At 51.8% G+C, this 17154-nt stretch overlaps 2 protein-coding genes across 10 annotated transcripts in view; one reads left to right on the forward strand and one right to left on the reverse strand.

The window, feature by feature from the left end:
• Window positions 1-2457, forward strand: part of UBE2R2 (ubiquitin conjugating enzyme E2 R2) — a 91689-nt gene extending 89232 nt beyond the window's left edge. The window contains exon 5 of the mRNA XM_061200496.1: window positions 1474-2457. Within this exon, the coding sequence (XP_061056479.1) occupies window positions 1474-1693 (220 nt within the window). The 3' untranslated portion in view covers window positions 1694-2457. The remainder of the gene's footprint in view (window positions 1-1473) is intronic.
• A 3662-nt stretch (window positions 2458-6119) lies between these two features.
• Window positions 6120-17154, reverse strand: part of UBAP2 (ubiquitin associated protein 2) — a 124020-nt gene continuing 112985 nt past the window's right edge. For 7 of the 9 annotated variants that reach the window (XM_061200505.1, XM_061200501.1, XM_061200500.1 and 4 more), the window contains 12 exons: window positions 16497-16566; window positions 14611-14736; window positions 12122-12317; window positions 11262-11353; window positions 11050-11097; window positions 8588-8666; window positions 8159-8364; window positions 7790-7889; window positions 7598-7705; window positions 7387-7454; window positions 7128-7307; window positions 6120-7043 (listed from right to left, as the gene is read on the reverse strand). In XM_061200505.1, coding sequence (XP_061056488.1) covers window positions 6948-7043; window positions 7128-7307; window positions 7387-7454; window positions 7598-7705; window positions 7790-7889; window positions 8159-8364; window positions 8588-8666; window positions 11050-11097; window positions 11262-11353; window positions 12122-12317; window positions 14611-14736; window positions 16497-16566 — 1369 coding nt within the window. In that variant the 3' untranslated portion in view covers window positions 6120-6947. The remainder of the gene's footprint in view (window positions 7044-7127; window positions 7308-7386; window positions 7455-7597; window positions 7706-7789; window positions 7890-8158; window positions 8365-8587; window positions 8667-11049; window positions 11098-11261; window positions 11354-12121; window positions 12318-14610; window positions 14737-16496; window positions 16567-17154) is intronic. The other 2 variants (XM_061200504.1, XM_061200503.1) reach the window with 1 other exon arrangement.

A 17154-nucleotide genomic window follows, 5' to 3' on the forward strand; every position in this document is an offset into this window, starting at 1 on the left:
TGAGAAAACAGATTTGAAAACATTTAGGACTTTGGAGTAGTAAGAGTTATAATTTTAGGAATTGAATACTCCATGGAGGTGGACAATGACAAATGCAGACTTGCTGAGTTAGGATTCCTGTGGAGCGTCAGGACGGAGACATCCAGATGCTCAGATAAGGGTATAGACCTCAGAAGAAAAGTTTAGGCTGGACCCTGATGGTTTGAGAGCTGTCAGCATGAAGGGTTAGAACCATGGGTATGGACAAGATGGTTCAAGGAGAAGGCTGTGAGAAGAGAGATTCAAGCCTGAAAGCCTCAGCAGCATCAGGATGTAAGGCAACAGGATCCACCAAGAGAGGTCTAACTAAAAGACAGGGAGAATAGTGGTTGTGTTTTTGTGGGTTTTTTAAAGTATTTATTTATTTGGCTGCACCGGGTCTTAGTTGCAGCATGTGGGATTTTTTTTTTTTCTTTTTTTTTAAGCTGCGGCATGAGGGATCTTTAGTTGCGGCATGTGAACTCTTAGTGGTGGCATGCGGGATCTAGTTCCCTGACCAGGGATCGAACCCGGGCCCCCTGCATTGGGAGCACAGAGTCTTAGCCACTGGACCACCAGGGAAGTCCTGAGAATAGTGGTTTGATGTTTTTAAGTTCAGTTTTTCTAGTCCCTTGAGGGGTCGAATTTTCATACTTGTTGAAGGAAACATTAACCTTCATGCGTTCATACAGTCAGTATTTGTTGCACAGCTGTATGTGCCCAGGCGGTGTTCTAAGCACTGGGGAAGTAGAATTAACTAAGATAGACAAGGTCTCTGCTCACATTCAGGGGCAAGGAGAACAACAGAAAAATGAACAAATGAGGAAGATGAGTAGGATAATATGAAGGAATGACAAGATGGCTGCTTTAAATTGGATTGTCCAAATAGACCTCCTCTAAGGTGACATATAAGTTAATAATACCTGAGTGACAAGAAGCAGTCAACCGTATGTAGGGCAGAAGAGCAACTGGTCCTCACGGAAAAATCAACTAGGTATGTTTGAAGGTACTAAAAAACCCCAGAGTGGCCTGAATGTTTTGGAATTGGAGAAAGTAATGGGTGGCGAGAATGAAGCGGTAGGCAGGTGGATCATGCAAGACTTTAGAATCCAACATAAGATATTTGGATTTTTCTCTAAGTAGGAGGATTATTGAGTTGTTGGGGCTGCATTCTGAGTTTAGTGCGAGGAGACAAGGCGGAAAACCTGAGGTGATTTCTGGCCAACCAGCATGTGAGGTCCATGGCTTTAAACGCCCTTCAGAAGGGTCATTTTTAAGTGTCCTTCAGAATGGTACCTGATGGGCTAGAACCTTTGGTGTAGTAGAGGGTATCTTGTCAAAGATGCTTTCAGGTAGGTAGGTACTTATGTTCAGAAACCCATAAGGAATTTTGGATTGTTTAGGCCAATTATAAATCCATCTTCCAGAGACTTACATAAACTATCCTCCCTTCAGGAAACAGGTGTCAGCCACTAAAGCCGAAGCAGAAAAGGATGGAGTGAAGGTCCCCACGACCCTGGCGGAATACTGCATCAAAACTAAAGTGCCTTCCAATGACAACAGCTCAGATTTGCTTTATGACGACTTGTACGACGACGACATTGATGATGAAGATGAGGAGGAGGAAGATGCCGACTGTTATGACGACGATGATTCTGGGAATGAGGAGTCGTGACGTGCTCCTTCAAGGCCCCTGTACTGCCCTGCCGTCTCAGGCCAAAGGGAGGGGAGCAAGTGGGGACCTAGCAGTGGCCCCTCAGCAAAAACCTATCATGGGGGTGGGGAAAAACAAACACGGCTCCTGGTGACTCCCCTTATGGATCTCAGTTTGCTCCTTTTTATGGACCTCTTAATGGAGAGAAACTAATCCTCCACAGAATGTCTGAATTCTTGCATTCTTTACCCTTCCATCACTGTATTGATTTTTTTTTTTTTTTTTTCTTTCTTTAAACCCAAACTCCCACCTCACTTCGTCTCTGCAAAGTGTTCACAGCAAAACACGTTTGGTCTGTTTTTAGATTCTTGAAGAATTAAATAGTCTTTCATCAAGACGTTTAATGTGTTTAAAGCTGGGAACCCATCGGGAGTTCACAAGTGCTGCATATGCTGGGTAGCAAAAGAAAAAAAAAAAACCATAAAAGCCCCACAAAACAAACTTTTTCTTAACAAAGCAAATTTGCCAAGTTTTAGCTGCTCATTTACATTAGTGTGTGTGCATTCGTTCAGCCCCATGGTGGTGAATTTTCTTTCCCTTCTTAAGGCTGGGGTACAGCAGGCGTCAGGGACTTTGTTCCGAACCTGATGAAACGTGTTCCTAAGGGCACAGGGCCCTTCAGCCTAACAGAGGCCTCAGCTACTCTGAGGAGAGAGATCAGATTTTGTTTTTTGAAATCGATTGGGATCTAAAGCCTGAAATAAATATTCATACTTTACATAGAACTGATTGCTATTTATTTTGAAGGCAGAGTTATTTTTTTCCCCCAGGGAGTGGGGAGAGAGTGGGGATTAGTGTGTGTGTGTGTGTGTGGGGCGTCTTAGTGACGGGAACGAAGAGTTAAAATCACTATGCCGGTTTTGGTTGATGCTGCTGCTGGGGGAAAAAGTCAAACTACTGGTGACCACTGTTGGGAGAGAAAACATCTGTTTTATATATTTAACAAACATGGCCTTTCCCTGAAAGATAGATACACTCTCACCATGAGGATTTTTTTTAAGTAGTGAGTTTTAATTACTCAGTATTAATACTAGGTGCATGTGTTAAGATTTTGGTTTTCATTGAGCTGCTTATACTGATGATGATAGTGGTAACTGTGGATATATGTGAGACATGAGTGACCGGTTCCCGCTTTTCTCACTGGATGTGACCTGGACTTTTCTCTCCTTTCAATGTGCTCGGGCTGTGGAGTGCAAGCGGAAGTTGTGCATGGAGCTTTCCCCTGAGCTTCTTTGACTCTTCTGGCAGAGCCAAGGGAGTTGGCTGCAAGCAGTGTCTGGGCAACGCTAGATCTTCCTGCCATGCAATTGCTGCAGCCTTGATTTCCCCCGTGTTGATCGTGTGTTACTTCAATCAATACCGAGTTCCATCAGCCTTCACCAACCAGGGACTTCTTCAGTACTTGGCGATGATTTTGGTTTCGTATGGGGGCGGGTCAGTTCACAGGAGGGCAGTGTTCTTTCAGTGGGGAAAATACCGCTAAAAACCTACTTCAGATCCCTGCGCGCTAGCGTCAACTCCTTTTCTTCAGATCGTATAGCTCAGAAAGAATGAAAGGGTTGATGAGGGACAGGGGTAGGATGGACCCTAGGACACAGTCGGTGATACTTAGGTCCTTAGTTCCTCCTTCCTTTCTGATCTCAGGGTTTTCATTCGCTCTTCAAACTCTCCAAACGTTTGCCAACTAATTCCCAGCAGCCTTCTCCGGAATCTAGTCTTTAAAAAGTGGGAATGTTGAACATGCTAAGGTTCACATGGGACACTGTTGAGCCTGGTCCCAGAATCTGTCCAAACTCCATGGCCTACTTGCACCCCTGAGTCAAGTGACTCCAGTCAGATCCAGAGAACAGAGCAGCTCTCCTGTGACAAAACACTGAGTGCAAACTCACTCTCGTAGAAGGACGTTGAAACTAGTCTTTCGCCCCACACATACTCAATGCTCTGATCACCCCGTCAATCAATCACTCCACACTCCCAAAACACGCGCGTGCGCCGCGTGCTTGGTCTTAAGCTCTCTCGGAGCCCTAAAACTAAGCCTTTTCTCTTCCTGCCAAAGCGTCTCTCCCCCAGGGCAGGCCAGACTCCTTGGCACTGTGGGAGGTGCTGTGCTGCTCAGCCCTGTCCCACAGGCCCTGCTGGCCTCTGTTTTACGTTGACTCAGAGAGCCAGGTGGAGGTTGTACGTCTCAGCCTTTGGGGTGTTACTCTTCAGAGCTGGGTTTGCCTCTGATGAGAGTAGTCAGTTCCAGAAAAGACTGGGGTGTGTTGATTTGCTAGGAGGTGGGACATTCTGATAGCTCAGACTGACTTGTAAAACCCAGGTGCTGGTTCCAGAGCTCTGTCCTGCGAACACATACTATGGCAAAAGAAAACTGAAGCACGTAACTTCTTTCAGGAGTGGAGATCTCAGGCTTAGGCCACAACCTTGTGAGTACAGTTGTGCTGATTATTTGGTGTAACATGAATTCAGGATCCATCCTGCATTTTTAGGTTCCTTTTGGTTCTAGTGGAGGCCTCTGGATGCTCTTCAGGTCTGTGTATTTTGAGGCTGGGTGGAGAAAGTATATCATGATTCTGTTGTTGCTTCTCACAGTCTTTCCCACTTTTATTTCATATCATTCCAGAGTTCTTTTCTATTAGCCAGACTTTTTTGTAGTCCCTTCTTTCCTCTTCCCTGGTAATTATTTGCTTCTTTATTTGCTGGTTTCCTTGTGTTTGGAAAATACATAGTAAGCTTTTGAAGGGGAAAATGTGTAGTTCTCCACTGAAAATTAACTCTCTACCCTCCCATCCTGGTTTTTAAAAAGGTTTACATTTACAAAGATTCAGATGCAATTTTCAACTATTCTGAAACCAGCAGGACACACCTGACTTTAATAGTTTTCTTAGCTGAAATTGTAGATGTTTTTCTTCAGTTTAACTTATGAGAAAAGATTATCTGATGCATTTTGTGTTCAATTTCCCCTTTAGTGGTTTATTTTTGTCTTTTTCTGCCCATCTGTCTACTAATAAAATGTGAAATAAAATATACCTGTATTGCTACTTCCCCATGGGATGACCCTCTTCTTTTTTGTGTATTAAAATTAAAAGGTGGTCTTAATACTTCCTCTGTTCCCTTGCAGATTATGCACAGGACTCAGCTGAAAAACTAAAACAAAAACGAAATCTTTGCTCACCTGCCTTTTGACAGTCTGCTCAACTCACCTCCTTGCAGAATAAATATCCCCAAATCCTTACTAGCTTTTAAGAAAGGTTATTAAAGACAAAGCCATTTGTTAACCTTAATTCTGAAATAGGGCACAATCTGCCAGTACAAGTAGGTCGGTGAAGTGATGGAGGAGTGCTCCACTGCCCTCCTTAGGCAAGTTTTTTGTTTTCACTGTCACTTGTCAACTTCCCGCTGCTAAAAGAAGGGATCAGGAAGCAACAGATCACATAATTTAGTAAGTTTCAGTTGTGGACACTGACCTTTTTTTTAAGCCAGCAGTGCTTGACCTATCTGACGAATGACCATTGATTTTGGAGGTCAAAAACAGACAAGGTAAAGACTGTACCCCTGGGCTGGTTCTGGCACGCTGACTTGAAACGGGACGCTATAATGCCTCGGGCAGCACCGCAAGGCCCTGAGCTAGCTGCCAGGCTGGAATACAGCTGCGCCTCAGACAAGCATGGAGATCTGCCTCCTGGCGGACACATGCATAGTTTTACAGCCCCAGTTCCTTCTGGACTGGTGGCCTGGAATCAAGAGGGAGGAGCTTAAGAGAAGTCAGAATCCTGCCCCCAGGTGAATGGTTCCTTGGGACTTTCTGGAGCAGATATTTAGCCCAGGACCCACTTACCTACTTCACACCACCCTGGCTCACTAGTCACCTGTCCCGCCACAGTCCTCGACGTTCAATCAAGATTGCATTTGGTTGATGAAGAGCAAAGGACAGAGAGGTTTAGCTGTGCAAACTTACTCTCTCACAGGCCTGGAACTGTATTCTCAGAGTTCTTACCTTTGTTCCTTTGGAAAAGAAATTACCCTACCCTAATATTCCTGTTGACAAGACCCTTTTAGAGACTGCCTTGTCCCCTAAGTCTGTTACAGAGTTGCAAGAAAAACAAAGGTAACCGTTGATAAGCACTGCCTGTCAGGAGGGTTAGCTACCTTGTCTGCTGTGTCCTTTACCTTTTCCCTCCCTGAATGCTGATTGTTTTGGGGCAAGAGAAGGGCCCAGCAAAGCAAGGAATACCCACTGAAGCCCTGACACCCTGTTATCAGAAGCCTGTGACCACGTGAGCTCTACTTCAGCCCTGTGAAGTCCAGGGTTCCTGGAACCATAATGAAGATGGTCTCTGCCCTGAGCTCTCCCTGAGTCACACCACACAGAGACCAAGTATGCTCTCAGAACTTTATTAGGTGGAGTTTGGGCAAAAGAGAAAACCTCTGAAACAGTCGCCCACCTGGTTCAGGACGACTGGAATAGAGGAGCCTTTGCTTGGAGACATGCTGTCACTGAGATGAAAGCATATCTTTGATTCTTTTTTTTAAAGGGGAGCTGACTGGCTGAGTATCTCTGAGCGCAAATTCAGATTATTTTAGAAATGGTCAGCCAGAGGAAGGCAAGTCTCTGGGGACAAGACCAGACCAGAAGCCGAAGCCCCTGCTCTCTGTGGAGACAAACAGGTGCCACCTCTATGTGGGTGTGGGGGCAGGGCTATCTCTCTGCCATTCCCAGATCAAGGTTTGGAGGGAGGGGAACAGGACAGATGACAAAAGGACCAGTTTCTCAAAAAGCAAGGGATAAAATAATTACACAGGGACGAAAACTCAAATAATGGTTTACAAGGGAGCGAGATGAGTCGTGATTCTTCATTGGTACCTGACCCCAGTACCCAAACTGCCTCGAGCCAGCCCTTCCAGACCCTGCCCGCCGGGGGGCTCTGTAGAAGGCCTGAAGGCAGAAGGGGGGAAGGGGGCTGCTTCTGCTACAGCGGGAAGGGGCTTGAGTTGGGAGAGGAGCAGCTGCTCCCCCTCCCCCAAGCCTTCTACCACATTTACAAATACATACATAAATACATTACATACAACAGGGAGTCTGGGAGGCAGGCTCCCCACAGAGGCTCGGCTGACACAGTTGCACGTCTCAGAAACTCTGGGGAAGGGCGCCGGGCTCCGTGTGCTCTCTCCTGCCCGGGGTAAGCCCCGCCCTGGCCCACCCCCTCTTCAGGGTTCAGTTCGTCCAGTATGGAGAGTTGCCGTAGGCAGGTTTGGAGGCTTGCGACTTGGGCTGCAGGGAGCTGGGCTGGCTGCGCTGACCGGAGCCGCTCTGAGGAGGAGGAGAGAAGGCTGTCAAGGCTGGAGCGGAGTCCCCAGCCCAGGGCAGGATGGCCGCCTGCTCCACCGGGCTCACCTGAGCGTCCTGTGGGAGGTGGTGGTGCAGCAGCTGTGAGTGAGGCTGCTGGTGGGCGGGCAGGACGTGCACGAGCGGTGAGGGCGCGTAACCGGGGCCCAGGGGCCCAGGGGAGCCCAAGGCCGAGGGCAGGCTGAACGGCGGCGGGGTCCCCGCGTGAAATCCCTGCCTGTCGAAAGTCTGCAGGGCAGAGAGACGACAGTGAGGCTCGCTTGGCGGCACTCCGCCAGCCCTCCCGCCAGCGCCGGCCCTCCCTCACCTGAGTCTTGCTGTAGACAGACCCAGTCACGTCAGGGAGGCCGGGGGCGCTCGAAGACGCCGACACTCCTAGAAGGAAAAGCGGCTGTTCCCACGGCAGCTGGCCCCAGCGCCAGCCTCCCCCGCTGCAGGGGCCCTCTGGGGCAGCCTCGCCTGCGGAGGAGTCAGGGGAGGAGACGACTGCTCTGGGCCGCAATCCTGGAAAGGCCTACCTTTGCCAGGCCCAGAACCTGCAGACTTGCTCTGTGCCTGCGATGATCCACCATAGCCACCCTTGGTGTAGTCTCCCGCTGCTGCCCCCTGGCTCACGTCATCGTAACCTAGCACGGCAGGGGACAAGAGGCACGTGTGAGCTAGGTGAGCCTGTCCTTCCCGTGCCTCTCCGTGGCGGGAGCACCCCTCACCTGCGCTGTAGCTGTGCTGGCCATAGCCACTGGCCTGCTGGAAAGGGGTGCTGGGGCTGCTGAGGCTCACACCGTGCTGCTTGGCTGAGGCCGGAGGGACCTGGTGGCAGGCAAGCAGGAGAGGCATTAGTAGGGGGACAGAGGCGGGGGAGCAGGTCACCCCGGCTTAGCCTCAGGCAGCAGGTGGCACAACCACTAGGGAGGCGTCTTCAGTAGCTCAACATGCTAGATCTCAAAACAGATGGGAAAGGAACCTCGCCCCCAGCCTGACTCATTCCTCAAGGCCAGGTGACACTCTGAGTGGGGACCTGTCCCTCCCTCCCTGCTTCTGCTCCCTGGAGCTGGAGTAACACCCCCCCGAATACTCACAAACACGGTGGGCCCATACTGGAAGGCACTGGGTACGCCTGTATAGTAGGGGAGGCCAGTGTAGCTGTAGCCAGGCGGCAGGGCAGGGTTCAGAAAAGGCTGCTGGGCTGTGTGGTGGGCCTGGGACTGGCTCTGCTGGGGCTGAGCCAGGGTGGTGGCAGGTGCAGGGGACGCAGAGTCTCCTCGGCCAAACTTTGTGACATCACCTGGGAGAAACGGGGCACTGAATCCAGTCACTGCCCCCTATCCAGCCAGGAAAAAGCCAGACTGGTCCCTGCGAACAGGAACAGGCCTGGCTGCCAGCTGAACAACAGGAAGCTGGCAGGTCTCTGCAGCCCTTCTGCATCTGTTCCCAGACTCCTGGGATGAGCCACAGGCCAGTCCGATGACCACTCCGCCCCCATGCCTAACCCCCTGAACAAGACTAACCTGAATAGGGATTATTAGCGAGGCTCCCATCTCGAGTGGCGAGGGCTGCGGGTGTAGCGAAAGGAATCCCATAGTAATCCTAGGAGAGACCAGAGAGGTTCAGTCAGCACAAGAGCCTCACCCCACTCCCCGGACAGCAGAACCTGCAGGCAGTAGGGGTGCTCCAGGCAATGCCACGTTCCCCAGGCCGACCAGACCGCAGGGACGTCACAGGCACACCACCAGAGGGCAGCACTCACAGAGAATTCAAGACAAATGGTGCCGGTCAGAGCTGTGCAATGTGGCAGGCACACAGCATGTAGACACACTGACGGATCCCTCAGCCTTCCCCGGGCAGAGCCATGGGAGGCCCAGTCACACACATCCATTCTACATCACAGATGGATGCTGGTGAATGTCAGGGGCCAAACCAACTCTACTGGCTTCTCCAGTGACAGGGATTCTAAAGGGCAGCTAGGAAAGTTAACAGGACCAGGAGAAACCTGAGAAGGAGGAGGAGCCTAAAGGGTATAAGAGGGGTCAGGTCCTGAACTAGGAGAGACCACCCACTCTGCCCTGGCAACACTGACTGCACAGGAGTCAGGAGAAGTGTGGATGCTGAGGCAAAACACAGTGGAGCTCTATGAAGAAGGGGAGGCCTGCCCTGACCCTCACTCACCGCCCAGGGCCCTGGCAGCCCTGGACATACTGCACCCCGGGCCCCTGAGCCGAGGTAAAGCCCTCCTGCTTTCCTCGTGGGCAGCAGTGTCTAGGAAAGGCACCTACAGCCTCCTTTGGCCCCATCTCCCGGACACCTCCAGGAAATCCACGGCACCCTCAGACCAGAACCACAAGAGAAGGCAGGGCTAGGAAAGCAGTTAGTAGAACACAAGCAGGGACAGGCCTGGAGGAAGCCCAGGAGGGGGAGCTCTTTCACACAAGAAAATCCAAAGGTGGAAATGAGGCACAAAAGTACCAGAATCTAAGAAATGACCAAAGGGGAAAATGAAAGAAATGCATCTCAAAAGGCAGGCTCAGAGGTGATTGCTTCTAAGGCACAAAAAGACAGAAGGAATATGAAGCAGCCCAGGATGATTCCCAGGGCTAGAATCCCACGGAGTCACTCCTAGGGGCCCGACCAGGCACCACCTTCAGACTCATTCAGGACCACCTCCTGCATTCCATCTCTGATGCCCTGGGGCTCCTGGCTGCAAGGTTTCCTGAGTGTCAGGGGGACTAGGGCCACTTCTGGTTTCCCTGCAAAGCCCTAGGGCTTAAGGCATCCCCAGAAACTCTAAGTTCTGTTTTCCACCCTAGAAATCTGTCATCATGTCCTCAATATCCTTTCTGGGCCCTCCAGGGACAAGGGCAGCAGCTGGAGAGTCCCGCAGGCCCCTTGAGCAGTAGTGTGATTGGCTGCTGGTTTGCACACTGGGGGAGAGCTGCCCAGCTACCAACCTGTGGAAACATTCCAAGCAGATGAAAGTCTTCTGAGAGACACGAGCTTCAGCCACTGGGCCTGGGAGGCAGAGGTGGTGCCTGCAGCTCCCTGAGCTCTCTGTGGCCAGCCCAAGAGGAGCTAACACCAGTGGAGAGGAGTCTGAGGAAGGACGCCTTCACCTTCACTTGGGCAAAAGGAAAGACCACACCCAGGAGAGTTGACATCGGGGTCCAAATAGCTATTTACTCCCAGACAATGTGACAGACGCCCTGGTCTGCTGCAAATGATCAGGAGTCTGGGAAACGCCAGACCAAGAAGGGGGTGGCGGTACAGGAGCCTGCAGGCTCTGCGGGCAGGGAGCATGCCTCGTCCTGTACCTCTTCTTCTGCACTGCAGTCCTGCTCACGTGGCCATCCCAGAGAAGGCCCAGGGCTTCAGCCTGGTAGCAAGGGCCAGAATAAAGAGGCAATGCTGCCCTCAGAGTGAGGCTGCAGCAACCAGAGAGATCCTGGGGCCCGCGTTCTTATACACGGGATGGCAGGCTAAACCCAGAAGGGCCCTTGAAGACTGCCGGCTCCAGCCGCTCACTCAGAAGAACAAAGCTGCCATCACGAGCATCACCAATGGCCACTTCAGAAGCCAAAAACACTAGACGGTACTTCGGAGAGGACTTTATAAAAAGTCTAGGGGCAGGTAAGCAACGCCACGTCCTGTTTGTTTGTCTGTTTGTTTTGGTGGGGGGAGGGGTGGAATTCGAGGGAAGAGAAGGACCCACGTTTGGTAGGGACACTGCCTACGGGGGCCCCAGGTCCCAATGATCTTCAAGATCCCCAGGCACGAGCACAGGACACTCGAGTGCCCAGGCTGTAGGTGCACGAGGCACAACCACCAAATGGAAGCAGCTTTCTCAGCTGTGGTGCTGAGGGAAGTCCTCAGGCCGAGCGTCCTGAAGGCCAGACAGGGTGGCAGTCACGGCCGCGCAGGTGAGATGCGCGAGACTCAGAGCCTGAATCCCCCCGGCCACCACCCCAAACCCACTCACCATCGGCAGCCGTGACTGCAGCATCTGGAGCTCGTCATAGCCATAAATCTGTGTGAGGACCAAAAAGGCTGTTAGATGCCCTGCCTTGACGGAGTCTAGCCGGAGAAACGCCCAGGGTCCAAGCGGCAGAGGTGGGCTCAGGGAAGGAGCAGCAGCAACCCGAGGCCCCCAGGTCCTGCCGGGGGCCGGCCCAGAGCCCCCCGTGCGCTCACCGGGTAGGCAGGAAGCAGTCCTCCGGGGCCCACGAGGTACTGGCTGTGCAGCAGGGGAGGCGCCCCCTGGGGCAGGCTGGGGGGCGCTTTGCCTGTGAAGGCAAACTCAAATGGAGTGAAGGGGCCACCACAAGGGCGAGGTTCCTCAGGTACTGTGGGCACGGCGGGTGTCGAGCCCGCTGTCACGGCGCCGTCCCAGACGAGGCCACGGGCAAGAGGGGAGGGCAGCAGCCGAGAGAAACGGAAGCCATGCTAGGGGGCGGGGGAGACAGAGCACGTGCCACCACATCCAGGCTGTGTTACCAGAGGGGTCCGCGCCCTGCGGCACGAAACACCGCCACCCTCTCCTGAGGGCCGCACCGCCCGAGAGGGCCCGAGCAGCAGGGACCGCCTGCCCCTCAGAACAAAGCAGGCCGGGCAGCGCCAGGAGAGGCACAGCTGGGCCAAAGGCAGGCGAGCCGTTGCTACCAAACCACAGTTTGCTGGGCCCACACAGACCGCCCAGGTCCGGCTGCCGGGCGGTTGCTCCGTCATCTCAGCTCCAGCGATGAGCGAGGACAGAAGAGAACGGGGAGCTACGAGCTCAAGGGCTGCCAGGAGTCTGCCCAGGGGAGCGTGCCCCCCAGACGCTGATTTCAGCATCACCCAGAACCTGGCCCCCCACGTTAGCTCTGGAAGATCCGGCCTCAAGAGGTGAGTGGAACAAAGAGGACAAGCAAGTGGCGGCAGAGCCGGAGGGAGACTGTGAGCTTCCGACGCTCGTGGACCCCCCCAGGCCTGCCCCCCTCGGCCTCCTCCCGGGAAGCAGAACGGCACCTTCGAGGGGCGGGGGAGCCGGAAAGGCCCCGGGGGGCACACACCTGAGGTCACCAAGGGCGTGGCCCTGGCACTGCTGCTGGGGGCACTCACAGCGGTACCGCCCAGGCAGAGGCTGCTGACCGTGTTCATGCTGCTCGGCAGGCTGAGCCCTGAGGACGCGGCACTCGAGGCACAGGTTGCTGCCGTTGAGAAGGTGGCTGAGGACTGGAGGGAAGGGGCGCTCTCCACGCCGGCATGCTGGCAAGACAAAAGCCAGGACACATGGATCTGGGGGCAAAGCACAAGAAGCGGCCTGGCCTGTGTGCCCGCAGTCTCAGACGGACCAGTGTGCTCACCGTGGCCTCTCACACTGCAGCCATATTAGGCCATCGGGACACAACTCATCGGCTGAGCTCTCAAGACCATTAAAATGGAAATTTACGACCAAAAAACCCTCCTAAAAAATCATGAAAGTTGCTCAGGCTTTGGTAAGTGAAACAAAGAACAGACACAGATGAGCACAGAGCATCTCAATATGAGGTGAAAACCCACCTCACAGAAAAGCAAGGAGCCTCAGGAGAGTCAAGCCTGGGGCCACAAGCAGCCCAGCCCAAGTCAGAGCCTTCCTGGCTCCTCTGACCTGAAGTCACAGGTGGCCAAGAGAGGCCTTTGCTCCAGGATCTGGGGACACTTTGTAGGTCACCAGGGACTACCAAGCAGGGCCCGGCCCGGCCCTATGCCTGCCCGACAAGAGCCACCGAGGAAAGAAGGGCAACGCCTAGCAGAAAGCTTTGAAGAGCCTGAGTGCCAAGGGTCCTGCCCAGCTGCTAGTGAACAAGGCATCAGGAAGGGCTTCAAGGGCTGAGGGGTGGGTGGAAGAGATACACCTGGCTGGGCAAAGCAAGGGTCAGAGAGGGAGGAAAAGGCTCTGTAAGGCTGAGACCAGCCTCCAAATCAGAACTTGTGCACAACAAAGAAGCCGGGAAACTCCTGGAGGGGAAGCTGAAGAACAGGAAGGACCAGGAGAAAGGGGGCCACCGTGTGCTCTGCTTTCCACGGCACAGATGGCGCCGTGCGGGTCCCAGCCCCGCGGGCCGCCCTGCCCACCCGAGCTCTAGTATCCAGAATCGGCTCAGCAAGTGAAGACCGCTAAAATTAGGGTCTTCTGGGGCTCCTCAGGCCTCCTGCTCCTTCCGCCTAGATGGACAGACAGAACCAGGGAGAGGAGAGCCCAGGGTAGGGCCGGGGCTGCCCAGCACCCACTCCACGGTCCCCTGCGTGGAGCCAAGGGCACCCGCCACAGGATCAGGAACGGCTCTGACCACCTCACTGTGATGGTGGCACTGGCCGCACGACCTTTCAACCACAGGATTAAAAAAAAAAAGAACATTCCCAGACTGGGGAGTACGGGGAATCCACGGGAACTCCAGAGTCATCCAGCAAGCCTCTCCTGCCTTCAGTGGACCCTGACGGCGTTCCTGCATCTGCCCCCTCACCTCTCAAATCTGAGGGAGACAAGTTGCTGGCTCGCTCAGACCATCCAACGGGGCTGCCACTCAGTTTCTCAGATGGGCCCAGAAAAGCACAGCTGCACCAAAACCTTCCACAGAACACGCAGGGCAGGAGAAAACACTAGATTTCCTTTACAGACAAGGTAGGAAAGACCTGGCTCTGATAGACTATGATATATCCGACTATTCAAAAATCAAATCATCAAATGACAAACCTAGGAAAAATATTTGCACTTCCCATCACAAAGGGCTACCTACTAAGTCTCCCAACTATAGAAATAAAGACCACAGACCTGACAGGAAAATGAAAAATGTAAACAGCTCACCCAAAAGGAAATTAATGGCTTTCCAATAATATAAAATAGATGTTCAAGCTCTTTCGATTAAACACTATACTGACAGGTCATTTTTCTATTAACACATTGGAAAAATACAAATATTTGGTAACATCATTTCAGGAGGTCATGGGGAAAGAGGACATTTCATTCTTTGCCAGTGAGATCTAAGTGGGTTAAAATCACTATGCAGAGCAATTTATATAAAATGACAAATGCCTAGCAATTCCACCTCCAGGGTTTACCCTCCAGACACAGATGCACACGTGAAACATGTGCAGAAGGTTATATACATCGTTGTTTGTACAGGCACATCTCGTGTTCTTGTGCTTCTCAGATACTGCATTTCTTACAAAGTGAGGGTCTGAGGCAACCCTGGGTCAAGCAAGTCTATCGGCACCATTTTTCCAACAGCATTGGCTCACTTCCTCTCTCTGCATCACATTTTGGTAATTCTCACAATATTTCAAATCTTTTCATTATTATATTTGCTATAATGATCAGTGACCTCTGATGTTACAAATGCAAAAAGATTACAACTTGCTCAAGGCTCAGGTGATGGCTAGCATTTTTAGCTAATAATATATTTTTTAATTAAGATATGTATGTTGTTTTTGTAGACATGTTATTGCACACCTTAAAAGACTACAGTATAGTGTAAACAAAACTTATATGCACTAAGAAATCAAAAGATATATGACTCACTTTCCCACAATATTCCCACGGTGGTGGTCTATAACTGAACCCACAGTATTTCCAAGGTATCAAGACTGAAAATGGCCCTAAAGTTCCATCAGAGGAGGCCTGATTAAATAATGTAATGCAGCAGAGCTGTGAAAAAAAGAACAAAGAACTCTGATTCAACACAGAAACCTCCTGAAGATACACTGTTAAGTGAGGGAAAAAGATAAAGGACACTATGTAGAGAATACTCCCATTTATATTACAGGAAAAGAAAATGGGCAAAAGGAAAACTACTATGTATGCATTTTATGGGTTTATAAAAAACAAACTAGAGGATCAAGAAAATAGTAGGAAAAGGGGTACAACCAAGTAGAAAAGAGACAAAAACTTTTCAGTATATATCTTTTTATGTCTTTCGTTATTGAATCTGTGACGACGTTAGCAATTGTACGAGGCGATTCTGGCTGTGGCCATTGGGACTGTAAGATTTGGGGTTTCCTGCTAAGACACAGAGTGCAGCTAGCCCATGAGAGCAAGAGCTCTGGGCTCCAACACAGTGCCCGGAACAGGAGGCCAGCTCTGCAGGGCTCACAAAGGGGACAGCTCAGGGCTCCCACTGGCCAAACAGGAGGCACTGGCTGGTTGGCGGGCAACTTACTCCAAGGGCAGAGATATTCACTCCAATCTCTGCTATGAAGACAGTGATCTATGTGTTTTAAGACAAAGAATTATGTGTAAACTGATTTCGCTTGGAAAGCTAGAGTATGAAAGCCACGATGTTAGCCAGATCCTGATAAAGGATAGGACTTCAACCTTTTCCATCACTTCATTCTACAGCGAAAGATTTGACTTCTTCTTCAGAGGAAACAAATTTCTCCCAATTTCCTGACTCTCCTGTTCATCTGCACCCAAAACTTCCTTCCCCACTTGAGGAACCATCTACTTCCACCTTGTGGAAGCCTGCTGTCTCCCAGGAGAGGGACACTGTGTTCTCTCCAGGCACCTTTCCTTCCACGTGCCAGCCTCTCCGGCTTCTAGCACAACACCCGCCCGCTGCCCTGCCTCCTTGCCACGGCCCGGCCGTCAGCCCTCACCCCGCTCGGTCTAGACCGAGCCCTACCCCTGAGACCATGCTCCCAGCTCCACAGCTCAGAAGCCGCACCTCAGCAACCACCATCTAGGTCACTCTTCACCCCATCAGGACACTCGCCCACTTGTGCTTCCACTCTTGCCTCTCCACACCCACACTTCCTTCTTCAACAGCAACCTTCCCAAAGCCTCTGCCTCTGAGCTGGGGAAGATGGCCTGAGACGGCAAGAGTGACGTCTCCACGACCACCAGCAACCTGGAATACAGTTACACTGGCTGGGCTGTCAGTCTCAGAGACACATAAGCTCCCTTTCCTTTCAAGCACTCTCCCTACAGTGGGCTTCACAAAGTAACAGAGCGCTCCCCAGGAACACTGCTCTTGATTAAACTTGACTTTTAGTGGAGCCCACGTGGAAGTTAGCAACGAGTCTACTTTCCTCTAAAAAACTTGCAAAGACCTCAACATAAGAAGCCCCAGCAAATGAAACCAACCCTGCCAGGTAGAAAGGTCTCCTATGATGAACAGGGAGCTCAGTGAGTTCTTGGGAACAAATTCACCACCTGACAGCCCTGCCAATCATCTACCAGCTATGGAGGACCAATTCTTCCACGGAGACATGGACTTAGGAAGCAAGATGTCCTCCATGGTGCCTAGGAAATCATCTGTTCAAACCATGTACCTAGATGGAGACATTACAGCCAAGCTATTAGAGTATTTCAGATATTTAAAATCCACAAACTAAAGCCCCACCTGCACATGACTAAGCTCCAAGCTGGCTAAGCAGGGTGCTGGGCGAGGGAGCAGGGCAAACACTTACCGTGTGTGACGTGCTGGTGGAGAGCACCGTGTGCGCGGAGGAGAGGCTGCTCTGGTGGCCGGAGAGGGAGCTGGAAGACAAGGCAGAGCCCCGCGTGTCCACCCCCCGGCACTCCACCCGAGGGACCCATGCGTCTAGGAGGGCTGCACACGAGCTTGCCCATCCCTTCACATCCTTCCTTCCGTGTGGCCTTGGAGCCCAGTCCAGGTGCTCTGTGGTTAGAAATGACCTAAAGGGTCACTCAGCATGAGGATCCGGGGCATCCTGCCCTAGGAAAGCTACAGAGCCAGCTCAGGCAACTCTAACCATCTGCTCTGTAGACTGTAAATGCTAAGAACAGGATTGCACTAAGAACACTGCCAGCCCCAGAGACCCCATTAAATCTGTGTGTGAGGGAAGAAAGTTCCTATGTTCAACCCCACATGCCAGAGACAGAGCTTGAATTCCCATCAAATGCAGAATTCAAACCAAACACTTTTGTTCCTGGCTACAGGAAGCAAGAGGAGAAGTCTACTCAGAAGATACGGTAAGGACCAGACAAATCCCATTCTCCTGCACCCTGTTCTGATAACTTGATCTCTGACACCATGACAAGTGCGAGGCAGTGACCTGCTCAGAAACCCCCCAGCACTCTCACCCCACATCACAGCAACGGGGC

This window comes from Eubalaena glacialis, chromosome 9, assembly GCF_028564815.1.
Source record: "Eubalaena glacialis isolate mEubGla1 chromosome 9, mEubGla1.1.hap2.+ XY, whole genome shotgun sequence".
Lineage (NCBI taxonomy): Eukaryota > Metazoa > Chordata > Mammalia > Artiodactyla > Balaenidae > Eubalaena > Eubalaena glacialis.